The sequence below is a fragment of the Melozone crissalis genome, unplaced genomic scaffold (genome assembly GCF_028551555.1).
Source record: "Melozone crissalis strain CALT ecotype California unplaced genomic scaffold, PUWL_Pcris_2 ptg000026l_1, whole genome shotgun sequence".
In the NCBI taxonomy this organism is placed as follows: domain Eukaryota; kingdom Metazoa; phylum Chordata; class Aves; order Passeriformes; family Passerellidae; genus Melozone; species Melozone crissalis.
Genome location: NW_026535804.1, coordinates 592,648 through 608,324, shown reverse-complemented (window position 1 = coordinate 608,324; position 15,677 = coordinate 592,648). Strand labels below are relative to the sequence as shown.

At 50.6% G+C, this 15,677-nt stretch overlaps 1 protein-coding gene across 4 annotated transcripts in view; it reads left to right on the top strand.

The window, feature by feature from the left end:
* Positions 1–15,597, top strand: part of MYH10 (myosin heavy chain 10) — an 86,116-nt gene extending 70,519 nt beyond the window's left edge. For all 4 annotated transcript variants that reach the window (XM_054279010.1, XM_054279008.1, XM_054279009.1 and 1 more), the window contains 17 exons: positions 796–967; positions 1,704–1,916; positions 2,017–2,161; positions 3,316–3,522; positions 4,427–4,531; positions 5,508–5,660; positions 5,957–6,205; positions 6,719–6,931; positions 7,883–8,095; positions 9,108–9,269; positions 9,893–10,021; positions 10,703–10,791; positions 11,080–11,203; positions 11,676–11,884; positions 12,632–12,740; positions 13,443–13,615; positions 14,105–15,597. In XM_054279010.1, coding sequence (XP_054134985.1) covers positions 796–967; positions 1,704–1,916; positions 2,017–2,161; positions 3,316–3,522; positions 4,427–4,531; positions 5,508–5,660; positions 5,957–6,205; positions 6,719–6,931; positions 7,883–8,095; positions 9,108–9,269; positions 9,893–10,021; positions 10,703–10,791; positions 11,080–11,203; positions 11,676–11,884; positions 12,632–12,740; positions 13,443–13,615; positions 14,105–14,249 — 2,810 coding nt within the window. In that variant the 3' untranslated portion in view covers positions 14,250–15,597. The remainder of the gene's footprint in view (positions 1–795; positions 968–1,703; positions 1,917–2,016; positions 2,162–3,315; positions 3,523–4,426; positions 4,532–5,507; positions 5,661–5,956; positions 6,206–6,718; positions 6,932–7,882; positions 8,096–9,107; positions 9,270–9,892; positions 10,022–10,702; positions 10,792–11,079; positions 11,204–11,675; positions 11,885–12,631; positions 12,741–13,442; positions 13,616–14,104) is intronic.
* Positions 15,598–15,677: the final 80 nt, after the last annotated feature.

Genomic DNA, 15,677 nt, shown 5'->3' with positions numbered 1-15,677 from the left:
GAATCTGACACAGCTGATGGTGATTGGTCATTAATAAAAAACAGTTCACAGGAAACCAATCAAACATGCACCTGTTGGTAAACAATGTCCAGCCACATTCCAAAGCAGCCAAGCACAGGAGAAGCAATCAGATAATTATTATTTACATTTTTTTCTGAGGGTTCTCAGCTTCCCAGGAGAAGAAATCCTGCAAAGAGATTTTTCAGAGAATATCCCAGTGATAGCTGAGGTTGCTGTGCCCTGCTGGGGGGTGCCTGTCCCAAAGAGCTCCTTGGGGCTGGATATCCCAGCTGCACAATAAATCCCTGGGAGGGAGCTCTCAGGGCTGCAGAGTTTTGCTAAATATTGATGGGACGTGATTAAACAGCACAGACTCTTGTAAAATGGTTTATTCAAGTTTACTTTAAGCTATGCCATTTTCCAGCAGATTTTTGGAGTCTGGCCTAGCCCTTCCAAAGCCATGCAATTGTTCCAGCCCACGGTTTATCTTCTTTTTTGGGTGTTGATGGCTGGGATTATCTGGCCTAACAGCTCAAGCTGCTCTGTCAGATCCCACTCCTTATTTTCTACCAAGATGTTTCTGTTTCCTCATCTCGAACTATTCACAGTTGTCAGAGACTTTCCCTGACTTTCTGACTAAGTCATGCAGTTCTCATTTGCTATTTCATTTTTCTGCAGACTGGAGAAAGAATTGAGCAGCATAAATTAAACTTCCCACCCTTCCTGCCACCCCAGAGTCCCTGAGGGTGACGAGAGGGACAATCCCACAGGAATTTAATTCTGTGCTTCCTTTAGAACGCCTGAAAAAGGAGGAGAAGACCCGCCAGGAGTTGGAAAAAGCTAAAAGAAAACTGGATGGGGAAACCACAGACCTGCAGGACCAAATAGCTGAGCTGCAAGCCCAGATTGAGGAGCTGAAGATCCAGCTGGCCAAGAAGGAGGAGGAGCTGCAGGCTGCTGTGGCCAGGTCAGAGTGGGGCAAAGCTGCTCCCCAAAGGGAATTTCCCCTGCCTGCAGTCAGGGCTGGGATAATCCAACAGCAGCCAGCTCTGAAGCCCTGTGCTGAGCACAGAAATGGCAAATTTACAGAAATTCAGGGATCCCTCAGCATCCTGGCTCTGCAAACCTGCACAAAGGAGAAGTTTTATGTGGTATAACAGTGTTTGGGCTCTGGAAGCTTTTTAATCTCCCAAATTCGGCCTCGGGAGGGAAAATGTGCATTTCTCAGTGGATCTAAACAAACTGCTGGGCAGGAGAGACTTTATCTGGGTTTGTGTGATACTCCTGCAGTCCCACGTTGTGCTGAACACCACCTGGATTTTTTAAGTATAATTTTGTAGGAAGAGAAAACTCCAGAAATGGAACATTTCTGGGGCAATGTTGAGGTCTACAAAATTGGAATACCTGACTGTGAACTAAAGCTTGATAATCCTGGTGGTGCACCTTGGTTTTATCTGTGGTACTTTTCATCCATCCCTGGAGCTGTCCAGGCTGGACAGGGCTTGGAGCAACCTGGGATGGAGGAAGGTGTCCCAGCCCATGAAGGGTGGGAATTTGATGATGTTTAAGGCTCCAACCCACCCATTCTATAAATGGTGATATTTATTTTATTCCAGTGGCAGAGCTGAGCTGTGTTTCTAGCTAATTTAAGCAGGAGGTTCTGGGGAGGGGCAGCCCCAGTAACTGTGGTGCCTGTTTGACAGGGGGGATGAGGAGGCAGTACAGAAGAACAATGCCCTGAAGGTGATCAGGGAGCTGCAGGCTCAGATTGCAGAGCTCCAGGAGGATCTGGAGTCTGAGAAGACATCGAGGAACAAGGCAGAAAAGCAGAAAAGGGATCTGAGTGAAGAGCTGGAGGCTTTGAAAACTGAACTGGAAGATACCTTGGACACCACTGCAGCACAGCAAGAGCTGAGGTAGGGTCATGGTCTGTGTAAGAAAGCACCACTGAAATTCAGCTGTGATTTATAAAAACTTAAATGCTGATTTTTGGGTAACCCTTTGTGCTTCCTCCAGGACAAAGCGAGAGCAGGAGGTGGCTGAGCTGAAGAAAGCAATTGAGGAGGAAACCAAAAACCACGAAGCCCAGATCCAGGAGATCAGGCAGAGGCATGCCACTGCCCTGGAGGAGCTCTCTGAGCAGCTTGAACAGGCCAAAAGGGTGAGAGGAAAAGGAACTTTCTGCTTCAGGGGTTATTATATGTAGAATAGAATAGAATATATAACATATAACATAAACATATAACCCAAACATGTAACATGTAACATAACATATATAATATTATATTATATTATATATATATAGTATATTATATATACTATATTATATATTCTAAATACCATAGGCAGCATGGTTCCTTCCAGGAGACCTGAGCTGAGGCTTTCCATCATCACAGAGCTAAGCTGGCCTCTAAAAATCCATCCCAGCTCTTGAGATTTCTCATGTTGGTTTGACAATGCTGCAGATATTCAGCAGCACATCTGTGCTGTGTCCTCTGGTGACCAGCAGCAGAGGCACAGGTGGATCCCAGCTCCTGGTCTTGTTCAGAAGGAGAATTATTCCATAAAAAAGAAGTGTCTGGTTTTTGAAATTACATCTGGGGTCATTCACAAATGTGTGTGTGGACAGTTCCTGTCCTGTGGTGATGTTTTTATGTATTGTGAATACTGCACAATCTTCCTTAGCATTCTAAATTAGGTGAGAAATGTAGTAGTTAAACTATGATTTTCACCACCTTCATTCACCTGAAAATCTTCTGCATGTCTTCTGCTCCTTATTCAATAAATATTCTCAATACGAGCATGAAAAGATGGAAAAATACCCTGCAATCTGAACAAAGCTCCTGTGACAAGCTGGTGTGATGTAGCAGAAATGACACTTAAACATCCCTGGTGCCAGTGATTGCTGTGTGAAGGGCTTCTGACAAATGTCAGTGCTGAGAATTACTTTGTTCTGCACTTCCAGGCTGCTCTGCCCACTCAAATCAGGGCAGCCTTGGTTCCCATCTTCCCTTTATTTCTGTGAGATGAGCCATGCTGAGCTCTTAATGGGCACATTCCTTCCTCCTTGCAGTGCTACCAAAACAGTCATTTCCAGGGCTGCCAGCCCAGATCCTGCCCTGCTGCTCCTCACTCTCACCTGGGGCAGAGCAGCCTGGCTTCCTCAGCCTTTGCTGGCACCCAGAATGTTCCACAGCAGCATTTCACACACTGCTGAGCACCTCTGAGCATGGAACCTGATCTGCATAATCATCTGTAGCAGGAAACATCCACCTGCACTACAGAGCTGAACTTCTCCCCTTTTGTCTCCCCCAGTTCAAAGCAAACCTTGAAAAGAACAAGCAGGGCTTGGAGTCTGACAACAAGGAGCTGGCCTGTGAGGTGAAGGTGCTGCAGCAGGTCAAGGCAGAGTCTGAGCACAAGAGGAAGAAACTCGATGCCCAGGTGCAGGAGCTGACTGCAAAGGTGTCAGAAGGGGAGAGGCTCAGGGTGGAGCTGGCTGAGAAGGCAAACAAGCTGCAGGTAAGGCTCTGGGAATCCTAAAATCCTGGAAAACCGTGTGCAGAAATGGCCTGGTGTGGGAGGTGACTCAGCAAGGGCTCTCATGGACCTGGGAGGCCTTAAAGTGGTGCTGTGACATCAGTCCTGGGCTGTGTGACATCAGTCCTGAACTGTGTGACATGATTTCTGGGCTGTGTGACATTATTTCTGAGCTGTGTGACATCAGTCCTGGGCTATGTGAGGGTTCCAGTGGCTTTGAAGGGTTTTCCTTGGCTGGGGACTGAGCAGACTGGGCTGAGCTTTTCCACAGGGATGAACAAAACTTGGTGGTGGCCTCAGGTTTGGTTTGGTGCTCCAGGCTGGAGCCTGGCAGGGAGGGGGTGCAAGCACAGCCCCATTTGCATAGCAAAATGCAGCCATGGCTGACTCTGAGCCCCAGCAGTGAGGACTTCAGGTGAATCCAGGTGAAGCACTTCCAGCAGGGAATGGCCCTGCTCTCTGGGGAAGCTTTCAGGCTGTCTCTCAGTGTGTATAAAAGCAGTGTAACCCAAAATAATGAGCTGGCACCTGGCAGTGACCTTTCCTCTCTCAGTGATGCTTTAGACCCAGCTGCCACCCTGCTGATCCCTGAATTAATGCTTGCATGAAATAGATGGTGCTGGAATTAAAAATGGCATTAAAGTGTGAATGCAGGATCAGAGCAAAGTGCTGAATTTTAGAGCTCAATAGCCTGCCTCTGGTTTTGTTACTGCACTTCAGGACTGACACTCAGTTTCCTTTTTTGTGGCCAAACCTCAGTGGTTTTAGCTTGCTGTCTCCCTCTGTTGGGCTCTGTGCCTGGAGTCTGCTGAGGTTCTGTGCTGTGCAGCTCCAGCCCCAGTGGGATTTGGGCTGAGCTCTCACCTTTGGGCTGCTTGCCTTGCAGAATGAGCTGGATAATGTCTCCAGTCTGCTGGAGGAGGCAGAGAAGAAAGGGATCAAGTTTGCCAAGGATGCAGCCAGTCTGGAATCCCAGCTCCAGGATACACAGGTGTGTGTGCAGCAGAGCTGGGCTGGCCATGAAGCTCTGCTCCTCAGGGAGCTGCTGACAGAAAACACATTTTCATTTCATGCTTTGGAAAGTCCCTTTGGGCAGCAGCTGAATTTCCTGCTGAGCCCAGTGAGATGGGATGGGTTGGGATGGCTCAGCCACATGGGGAACCAAGTTTTCATTATCTGAGCTTCACTTCCTGAGAGTTGGGAGTTCTGGTTTATGTCTTTGTCTCTGAGGGAGATAAGAATCAAATAAAAAACCCTTTCCAGGCAGAATTTAATGTCAATATCCTTGGGATATTGAGGAACAGGAGTCTTCTACTGACAGCTTCAAATTCTTACAGCTCAAGTTCAAACTGTCAGATTTTGGTTCTTAATTAAGAAAATGCAGCTTTGGGCAGATATTCATCACTTCAATATATTTTATCATGCCTGTATTAAAGTTCTAATGGTGACCACTTAACTGTGAATAATGTTAATCACAACTGGAGGGGTTTGTAGGGAGCAGGATGGGGGTTGCACCTTCCATTACTTTGTTATGACAGAAGTTTCCACCTTTAAAGTGACCTTTATATTGAACCAATGCAGAAAACCTGGAAGCATGCTGCCATTGCAGAATTTGCTGCTCCATGTTCTTCTCAGGTGGTTTTTAATAGGTGCTCTGTGTTTGTCTGAAAAAAGAAAAAATCCATTTTGCAGGTGACTTCTGTGCCAGTCCCTTGAAAGATGGGAAAGTATCATCCCTGAATTTCTAGAGCAGACTCTGGCAGGGGTTCCCTGAGCAGAAATCTGCTTTATGAAGGTTTAAATGTGCCCAAAATGAATGGTCAGTGGGTTCTTGAGACCCCAAATAACGTATATCTTCATAAAGCATGTCCTTGTCCCCAAATCTGAGGGAAAATAAACCTGGGAGTCCCCGTGAGGAGCTGTGGGGGTTTGGGAGCCCACTCAGCCCTGCCCATGCTGTGTCCCAGGAGCTGCTCCAGGAGGAGACCCGCCAGAAGCTCAACCTCAGCAGCAGGATAAGGCAGCTGGAGGAGGAGAAGAACAACCTGCAGGAGCAGCAGGAGGAGGAGGAGGAGGCCAGGAAGAACCTGGAGAAGCAGATGCTGGCCCTGCAGGCCCAGGTAGGCTGCTGGGAGTGGCAGCCCTTGTGTGAGGAGCTGTCCCAAACTGGTGTCCCAGAGCTTTGGGGGACACATCATGGCACTTCCACGGTTCTGGGGCAGATTTTGGAGCCAAGTTCCCATTGAAAATTCTGTGTCCCCTGAACTGTGATGGGCAGGGCTGGGGCCTCTGGGAGCCTGAGAAGTGCCAGGTTTGTGTTCCCTTAGCCTGCAGGAACTGTTCCTGCTGCTGCACTGTGCCTTTGCTCCCCCTGGTGATGCTCTAAGGGGCTCCACTTGCTCTTGTTGAATTTCAGTTGGCCGAGGCCAAGAAGAAGGTGGATGATGACTTGGGAACCATTGAAGGGCTGGAGGAGACCAAGAAGAAGCTGCTGAAGGACATGGAGTCCCTCAACCAGCGCCTGGAGGAGAAGGCCCTGGCCTACGACAAGCTGGAGAAGACCAAGAACCGCCTGCAGCAGGAGCTGGATGACCTGATGGTGGATCTGGACCACCAGCGCCAGATCGTCTCCAACCTGGAGAAGAAGCAGAAGAAGTTTGATCAGGTACTGCAGTCTCCTGCCACCTGCCTGGCTTTTTGGGGTTTTTAAATGGCACCTGGTTATTGCTGCTGAGCCTGGTGGGAAGGAGGGTCTTGCTGTTGTTATTGGTAACTCTGTGAGCAGCTGGCCTTTGCTAGGAGCAGGGTGTTACTCGCAGTTCTGTGAGCCAGCTTCCATCTCTGAGGCTTGTTAGAGCAGGTGATCATGTAGAAAAAGAGAATTATGCTGGCACAGAAACTTTAGAGTTTTATTGTAGTCCCTCAAGGTAGACTAAAAAGGATCTGAAAGATGAGACTCATGAAACTCCAGTATTGATAAGTGGCTTGCTCTCCTCCTCTCACCCCAGAGCAGCTGTAGCTGTTCCCTCACTTGCACTTTGATCACAGCTGAGGGACCAGACAGCTCCTGAAGGCCAGTTAAGCACTGAACATGAACCTCTTCCTGAGTAAAACACCTGAGGCAGGGAGGACCTGGCTGTGGAGCTTAGGAGATGGATTCATTGTTTCTCCTGTCCAGATGCTGGCAGAAGAAAAGAACATTTCTGCCCGGTATGCAGAGGAGCGGGACCGTGCTGAGGCAGAGGCCAGGGAGAAGGAAACCAAAGCCCTGTCCCTGGCCAGGGCCCTGGAGGAGGCCCTGGAAGCCAAGGAGGAATTTGAGAGGCAGAACAAGCAGCTGCGGGCAGATATGGAAGACCTGATGAGCTCCAAAGATGATGTGGGCAAAAATGTGAGTATGGTTCCAAAAATGTGAGTATAATTCCAAAAATGTGAGTATGGTTCCACAGGCTGTTTGTTCCAGCCTGGGGATAGCAGGGAAATCTCCCTGCCTGGAGAAGGGGCTGTGTGGTGGTGTTCACAGGGGCCCCAGGACCAGGGAAGAGATGAGAATCTTGACTCCATTTTCAGAAGGCTGATTTATTATTTTATGATATATACATTATTTTAAAACTATACTAAAAGAATAGAAGAAAGGATTTCATCAGAAGGCTTGAAAGGAAAGGAAAAGAATAATAATAAAACCTTGTGACTGACCAGAGAGTCCAAGCCAGCTGACTGTGATTGCCCATTAATTAGAAACAACCACATGAGACCAGTCACAGATGCACCTGTTGCATTCCACAGCAGCAGATAATCATTGTTTACATTTTGTTCCTGAGGCCTCTCAGTTTCTCAGGAGAAAAATCCTGGCAAAAGGATTTTACATAAAATATCATGGCTACATGTCTGTGCACTAGAGCAGAACTTTCTGAAGCTCACCCAAAATGCTGGAGGAATTAATGCCCAGCATAATTGTTAACATCTTCAAGAGCTGTGTCCTCACCCTCACAGGGATCCCACATATCAGTTTTGTACTTTTGGGTCAGTGGAGGTGGGACTGCAGTCAGACAGAGCTGGTTTTGTGTTGCAGCTGTGACAGATCAGCCACTCCCGATTTGTGTGTTGCTGGGTATATTTATTGTGTGTAAATGAGGGATCATGAGGATTTCTGTTACCTTTGGTCAAGCTGAGTTGCAGGACATGGTTGGACCAAAGGCAGAGCAGAACTGTGACCCCTTAGTGTCCTCCCTGCTGCACCCAGCTGAGGCAAAGGGACCAGGGGAGCCACTGGCCCTCCCTGCTCTCAGAGCTGCTGCTGGGAGAGCCCCAAGAACGGCTCTGAGCAGAGTTTGTGCTGCAGGTCCATGAGCTGGAGAAGTCCAAGAGAACCCTGGAGCAGCAGGTGGAGGAGATGAGGACTCAGCTGGAGGAGCTGGAGGATGAGCTGCAGGCCACAGAAGATGCCAAGCTCCGTCTGGAGGTGAACATGCAGGCCATGAAGGCCCAGTTTGACAGAGACCTGCAAGCCAGAGATGAGCAGAATGAGGAGAAGAAGAGGATGCTGGTGAAACAAGTACGTGTGTTTTACTCTGTGTTGTAGGCAGGAGGGGAGGAAGGGCTTTGAGCACAATTCTGGGCCTCTGTACTACCAGAAAAATAAACCCCTTTGCTTAAAGACTCCATTCAGTGGAAACCCCAAACCACAGCATTTTTACAAACCATAAATAGTTCTGGCTGAGGGGTGGCCACTGTCCCCAGGCAGGGTCAGGTGGTGCTGGTGGCCTCCAAAGCCACTCCAGGAGTTTGGCTGTTGCTGCCTGGGTGTATTCCCAGGACAGGGATACCTCAGGTGCATTTTCAAGCCCATCCTATTTGATGTCCAGGAACCAATCCATGGATGCTGAGATAGATTTTTAACAGTTTCCTAAATGCAAATCATGGCAGAGCTTCCAAGTTTCCAGACTTGAGAATTCTGGGAACACAGAAATCAGAAAAGCCTCAAGAAATGCCTTTAGGGGACAAAGTTGCTGTTATCTGAACTGGACAAGAGCTCCTGACCTTGCACTGGGAGGGAGATTTGCTTCAAAACAGAATATTCTTTCATGTTGGTAACCTGTGGCACCTGTGGCATTTCTGGTTCAGTTTGTTTTTGCATCAGTTTGGCCCAGCCCATGTTGCCTGGCTGTTCACACACTCTTGTTTTGTTTCATTTTGGGAAGAGAAATTGCTGGTGTATAAGTGCCAGTAACAGAGTGTTCGAAGGGAATGGCTTCATTGTTGTCTTGAGACAATGAGGTGATTCTACTTCTTATTTTCCATCAGAGTTAGCTCCATCTGCCCTGGAGCCATCCCCTGGGGTGGATGGCAGTGTGGGCACGAGGCTGAGATGGAAATGCTCCAGAAGCTGAGTCCCTTCCTGGGGTTTCCCTTGTGCTCAGTGCACAGATCTCTCATCCATTTGGGACCTGGCCTTGGCTGCCTTCCCTTGGGCTGTGCCATGGGGAGGGGTCCCTGGGTGCCAGCCTGGCCCTGCCTGGCCCTGCTCAGCCTGGCAGGGGCTGATCCTGGTGCTGTCCCCATGCCAGGTGCGGGAGCTGGAGGCAGAGCTGGAGGACGAGCGCAAGCAGCGTGCTCTGGCCGTGGCAGCCAAGAAGAAACTGGAGATGGACCTGAAGGACCTGGAGGGGCAGATTGAGGCTGCAAACAAGGCTCGGGATGAGGCCATCAAACAGCTCAGGAAGCTCCAGGTAGGCACAACTGGTCAGGGGGCTGGGGGCTGTCCTGGGGGGTGCCCAGGGGCTGCTTCTATTCAGTACAGCTGCAATTGAGGGCAGGAGGAGAACCAGACTCCACTGATGGGTCTGAGAGTGTCCAGCCTGGATTTATCATCTGGGCAAAACTCATCCTTATACAGAATCACAGGATGGTTTGGGTTGGAAGGGACCCTGAAGCTAATCTTGTTCCAAACTCTCCTGCCTCAAAAACACTTTCCACATCCCTGGCAGTGCCCAAGGCCAGGCTGGACAGGGCTTGGAGCAGCCTGGGACAGTGGAAGATGTCCATGCCATGGCAGGGGTGGCACTGATGATAATTAAGGGTGCTTCCAGCTCAGGTAATTCTAAGATTCCACTCTATAATTCTGTGGAACGCTTGAAGTCTTGGAATGTGACATTTCTGACCAGGCTTTGAGGGGTGGAAAGATGAGAAAATGAAATTTAAGAATACAGAATAACTGGAAATGCCTTTAAGTGAGATGAAGCCACTTTGGGAGAACAGCCTTATCTCTTAGGGGCTGAAATGCCTCAGAGCTGGAATGGGCTGATTGTCTTGATGCAGTCTGGCTGTGCCTCACCCTGCTCTCCACCTGCAGGCTCAGATGAAGGACTACCAACGGGAGCTGGAAGAGGCCCGAGCATCCAGGGATGAGATCTTTGCCCAGTCCAAAGAGAGTGAGAAGAAGCTCAAAAGTCTCGAAGCAGAAATACTCCAACTCCAAGAGGTGAGATGGAAATCCAAGAGACCGGTTTTTCTTGTCCCTGTGCCTCTCCTGTCTGCTTTAGCTGCAGGGCAAGGCTTGCAACAGTTGCCCAGACCCACCACACTTCCCTTGGATCCTTCACAGATAACCTGGCACTGCCTGGAGCTTCTCCAGGTGGACTTGAGTGGCCTTCAGACCTCAGTGTGACACTTGTGGAGCATTTCATTGTCCTTAGGAAATGCTTGAGTGTTTCTGCCACTTAATGCAGATGTATAATCTGTGGTTCAATGCAGTGTGTGCTGTTGTGCTGAAGCTTTTTAACTTTTATTCTCCTTGTCTTCATGCTGAGAACTCTGTGAGAGCCTAAAACATTTGCTTAATTTAGCTCCTACTTTACAGTGACTGTGTCTATCAGAGCGTGGAGCACAGTGCTTTCTCCTGCTGCTGAGGGCTTGAGAGTTACTGATCTCCACAGATTTTTTTTCCCTTTGCCTTGGGTGGGGAACATTTCAGGGACAGGGAGAAGTAACTGCCCTGCAGTTCCAGGGCAGTGAGGGAACATCCAGCTGAGTGTCCTGCTGCCTTATCCATCAAACCCCAGGGATATCCCAGTTCACAGCCTCTCCCAGGGGCTGTTGAGGCTGTGTCCCAGAGGCTGGGGGGTGCCTGGGACTGCCCTGACTCTTTCCCCCACCCTGGCAGGAGTTTGCGGCATCGGAGCGCGCGCGGCGGCACGCGGAGCAGGAGCGCGACGAGCTGGCAGACGAGATCGCCAACAGCGCCTCTGGGAAGTGAGTCAGGCTGGGCTGGGGCAAGGAGCGGCCTGGGCTGGGCCAGGATGGAGCTCAGGGAAAGGTCCTTCCCCCAGAGGGTGCTGGCACTGCCCAGGCTCCCCAGGGAACAGCTCCGAGGCAGCCAGAGCTCCAGGAGATGCCAGGGTGGGAGTGTTGGGGTGTCTGTGCAGGGACAGGAGCTGGATCCTTGTGGGTCCCTTCCAGCTCAGGAGTCTCTCTGATGCTAAGTGACCTCCCAAGGAGCTCTGTTGGTTCTGGACACCCCTGACCCCTTCCCCTGTGCAGGTCAGCCCTGCTGGACGAGAAGCGCCGGCTGGAGGCTCGGATTGCCCAGCTGGAGGAGGAGCTGGAGGAGGAGCAGAGCAACATGGAGCTGCTCAATGAGCGCTTCCGAAAGACCACACTGCAGGTGAGCCCGGGGCAGCTGCTGCTGGCTCTGACGTGCACGAGGCCCTGGTGGCACTGAGTGACCCCTGTCCCTCCCTGTGACGGTGTTCACTGGGGTTTTAGGATGAGGGAAGAGATGAGGATCTGACTCCATGTTTCAGAAGGCTTGATTTATTATTTTATGATATATATTATATTAAAACTATACTAAAAGAATAGAAGAAAGGATTTCATCAGAAGGCTGGCTAAGAATAGAAAAAGGAAAGAAAGAAAACAAAAGCTTGTGTCTTGGACAGAGTCCGAGCCAGCTGACTGTGATTGGCCATTAAGTAGAAACAACCACATGAGACCAATCACAGATGCACCTGTTGCATTCCACAGCAGCAGATAATCATTGTTTACATTTTGTTCCTGAGGCCTCTCAGCTTCTCAGGAGAAAAAAAATCTTAAGGAAAGGATTTTCCATAAAATGTGTCTGTGACACCTCCCTGCAGGTGGACACGCTCAATGCGGAGCTGGCCGGCGAGCGCAGCGCGGCCCAGAAGAGTGAGAACGCGCGGCAGCAGCTGGAGAGGCAGAACAAGGAACTCAAGGCCAAGCTGCAGGAGCTGGAGGGCTCTGTCAAGTCCAAATTCAAGGCAACAATTTCTACTCTAGAAGCCAAGATTGCACAGCTTGAAGAACAGCTCGAGCAGGAAGCCAAGTAAGGGGACAAGACCTGGTTGCCTGTGGGGGTTGAATGGCTGGAAGTTCCATGCTGGATGTTTCTGAAGGACCTTGGGTGTATTGCCTGGAGACTCCTGTTCAGGGAATAAACTTTAACAAGGCAGCTGTAGAGTAACTGGGGCTGGGAGCTCCAGAATGGATTTGCTTCCTAACAGCTGCATGAACTCTGTAAGGTGTTGATGTCCCAGAGCCACAAGGTGCTGCAGTAGTTTCCTGGGACAAGGTGAAATGTCCCCTGGGTGCTTGGTTAGAGGAACAGCTTATGTTGGACAGCTTGAGATGAATCCTGTGCTCTCCAGAAGTCTTTCTTTGGTGAATTACCCATCTGTCCTTGAATCCTATTCTCAAAATTCACTTCTGTAGCTGGTTTGCAGGTGGAGCTTGTCCCTCCACTGCCTCTGTCCTTTCTGTGCTCTGGGCTCTGCAGCAGGATTGTGTTACTGGTTAAGCAGCAACTTTAAAGCTGCTCTGTCCAATCTCCTTGTGAAGCCAACCCTCTGAGTCCTCTTTGTGCTGTGGTCACATTGCCCCAGGGCTAAGGCTTTGTGCTCTGAGAGCTGCATCCCTGTATTTCTGCATCCCTACATCCCTGCATCCCAGCCAGCCCCAGCACATGCATCAGTTGCATTGCTGTCTGGCACGCCCAGAGCTCTGTACCAGGGGGCAGATCAGGTGTTCCTAGCCCTCAGGCAGTGGCACCAATGCTGGTTTTGGGCTGTTGCAGGGAAAGAGCAGCTGCCAACAAGCTGGTGAGGCGCACGGAGAAGAAGCTGAAGGAGGTGTTCATGCAGGTGGAGGATGAACGGCGCCACGCGGACCAGTACAAGGAGCAGGTGGGTGGGGGCTCAGTGAAACCTCCTGGGGTGGGAAGGGCTGGTGAAGAGGAACTGTAATGGAAAGGGAATTAGAGGGGTGATTAAACCAGCAGGAAAAGCCCAGCAGGGATTGTGTGTGAGTGAGTGTGTGTGTGTGTGTGTGTGTGTGTGTGTGAGCTCTGCTGGGACAGGCTCTCCCAGGCTCTGTGGTGTTCCAGGGTCCAGGCTGGAGCCTGAATGAGTTTGTGCTCCACCCCCAGTCAGGGCTGTGCTGCTTCCCCAGTCAGGGCTGTGCTGTATCCCCAGTCAGGGCTGTGCTGCATTCCCAGTGAGAGCTGTGCTCCATCCCCAGTGAGGGCTGTGCTCCATCCCCAGTGAGGGCTGTGCTGTATCCCCAGTCAGGGCTGTGCTGCATTCCCAGTGAGAGCTGTGTTCCATCCCCAGTGAGGGCTGTGCTGTATCCCCAGTCAGGGCTGTGCTGCATTCCCAGTGAGAGCTGTGCTCCATTCCCAGTGAGGGCTGTGCTGTATCCCCAGTCAGGGCTGTGCTGCATTCCCAGTGAGAGCTGTGCTGCATTCCCAGTGAGGGCTGTGCTGTATCCCCAGTCAGGGCTGTGCTGCATTCCCAGTGAGAGCTGTGCTGCATTCCCAGTGAGGGCTGTGCTGCATTCCCAGTCAGGCTGCAGCTCTGGGGTGACCCCGGGTGCTGGTTTGGTTGCAGATGGAGAAGGCCAACGCCAGGATGAAGCAGCTGAAGCGGCAGCTGGAGGAGGCAGAGGAGGAGGCCACGCGCGCCAACGCCTCGCGGCGCAAGCTGCAGCGCGAGCTGGACGATGCCACAGAGGCCAACGAGGGGCTGAGCAGGGAGGTCAGCACCCTCAAAAACAGGCTAAGGTCAGTGCCCTGGAACGCTGGGACTGAGATTGACCTGAGCCCACAGAGCCCCCTGGGGAACATCCAGCTGGGGAGCGCCTGGGGTTAGGGATGGCTCAAGCTGGAGCCATGAGAATGAGAACAAGAATAATCTTGTTCTCATTACCATGGCTCATTACCATGAGCCATCAAACTGGAGCCATGGTAATGAGAACAAGAATATTCCATGGGGATATTCCTGACAGCTGCAGGGATGGGTGGAATATTGGGAAGGGAGGGTGGGCAGGCCCTGGCACAGGGTGCCCAGAGCAGCTGTGGCTGCCCCTGCATCCCTGGCAGTGCCCAAGGCCAGGCTGGACAGAGTTTAAAGCAGCCTGGGACAGTGGGAGGTGTCTCTGCCATGGCAGGGGTGGAACGGGCTGAGCTCTAAGATCCCCCCAGCCCGTGCCGTGCCCCTGGGCGGGCCCGGGCGGTGCAGGAGCCTCTCCCAGCGCCGCTCTCCGTCCGCAGGAGGGGGGGACCCATCACCTTCTCCTCGAGCCGCTCGGGCCGGCGGCAGCTGCATATCGAGGGTGCCTCGCTGGAGCTGTCGGACGACGACGCCGAGAGTAAAGGCAGCGACGTGAACGAGGCTCCGCCAGCCCCCGCCGAGTAGCTCCGGCCCCGCCTGCATGCAGAGACCTTTCCAGCCCCGCAGGAGCGCCCCAGGAGCGCCCTGCCCTGCCCTCGGAACTGCCTTGTGGCCGGAAAGCTGCCTTACGACCCTCGGCATGTGCTACAAGGTTCCTTATCATAGGTCAACCATGTCTTAAGGCTCTCCAGCCTCACCACACTGTACCCTGCTTCAGATATAGGTACAACTGCTTTTTTATATATAGTAAACAACCGGGATCGTCTCTGTTCAGTGCATCTCTTTTCCAGATACTCATTGTAAAGCCATTTTATAAAGCATCATGTGAAGGATGAAACTTTTTTTTTATCGATCCAGAAGCGTCATTCCCAGCGGGTGGGGGGCCAGGACAGACCCCTTGCCGTGGCTGTGCATGCCTTGTGTCCAGCAGCATCCTTCAGGCTCCGGGCTGGCCACAGCCTCTCGGATCAGTGAAGACCAAACCGCTCCCGTTTCTTTCTTTTCTCCCAATTGTTGTGATCCGCACACGACCCCTGAGTGAACTGTGAAAAACGGCCTTGGGAAGTGTTAGAGGGAAGTGTAGGGATGAGTGAGTAGTGTCCGTTTTTATCCTGCAATCCCATTTGAAGTGTTCTCAGCTCCATCCGTTCGTGTCCATGCAGTCCAGGCACACTGAGGTGGGTCCCGTCCCTGCACAGCCCGTGTAGCTCAGAGCCCCCCAGGCTGGGAGAATGTGAACACCAGTGGGAAATAAACACACAGCACAGGCAAAACTAATTTATTAATGTGAGGCCAAGCCAGGCCGTGGGGGCCCTCGGTCCTATGGGGCTCCTGCCCTGGATGGATGGATGTTGCCTGCCTACAGTTAACATGCCAGTGGATGTGAATCCTTTTTTTTGTTGTTGTTGTTGTTTTGTTGTTGTTTTTTTTTTATTTTGAGCAGTATTACAGTGAGTAGTTAGCATTTTTTGTTTAAATAGCTGAAAACTGACATTACAGAAAGTGCCTTAGACACTACAGTACTAAGACAACGTTACATATATAATTTGCCTATATAACAATGATTTAATGTATTAATTTTGACTGTGCTTCATATCATGTACCTCTCTAGTCCAAGTGGTATTATTGATATTAGTGACAATGAATCAGTGTTAACTAGGAAACTTCCTCTGCCACATGCTCAAAACCCATGGATTTCCCTTTTTGGTTAAAAGCTTTAACATCTGTCGCAAAGGTTTTGTTGTGTGTATTTGGATATTTTTAATCAAACTGGCTGTTGACCACCAGGCGTCTGACTGCAAATATCTTGTTTTCTTGTATACCCATATTTCTAGACAATGATTTTTGTAAGACAATAAATTTATTCATTATAGATGCGGCCGCCTGCTCTGTTTACTTACTGGAAGAGCTCTCCCGAGGCTGGCATAGACCTATTAATAAACGAGATATGAC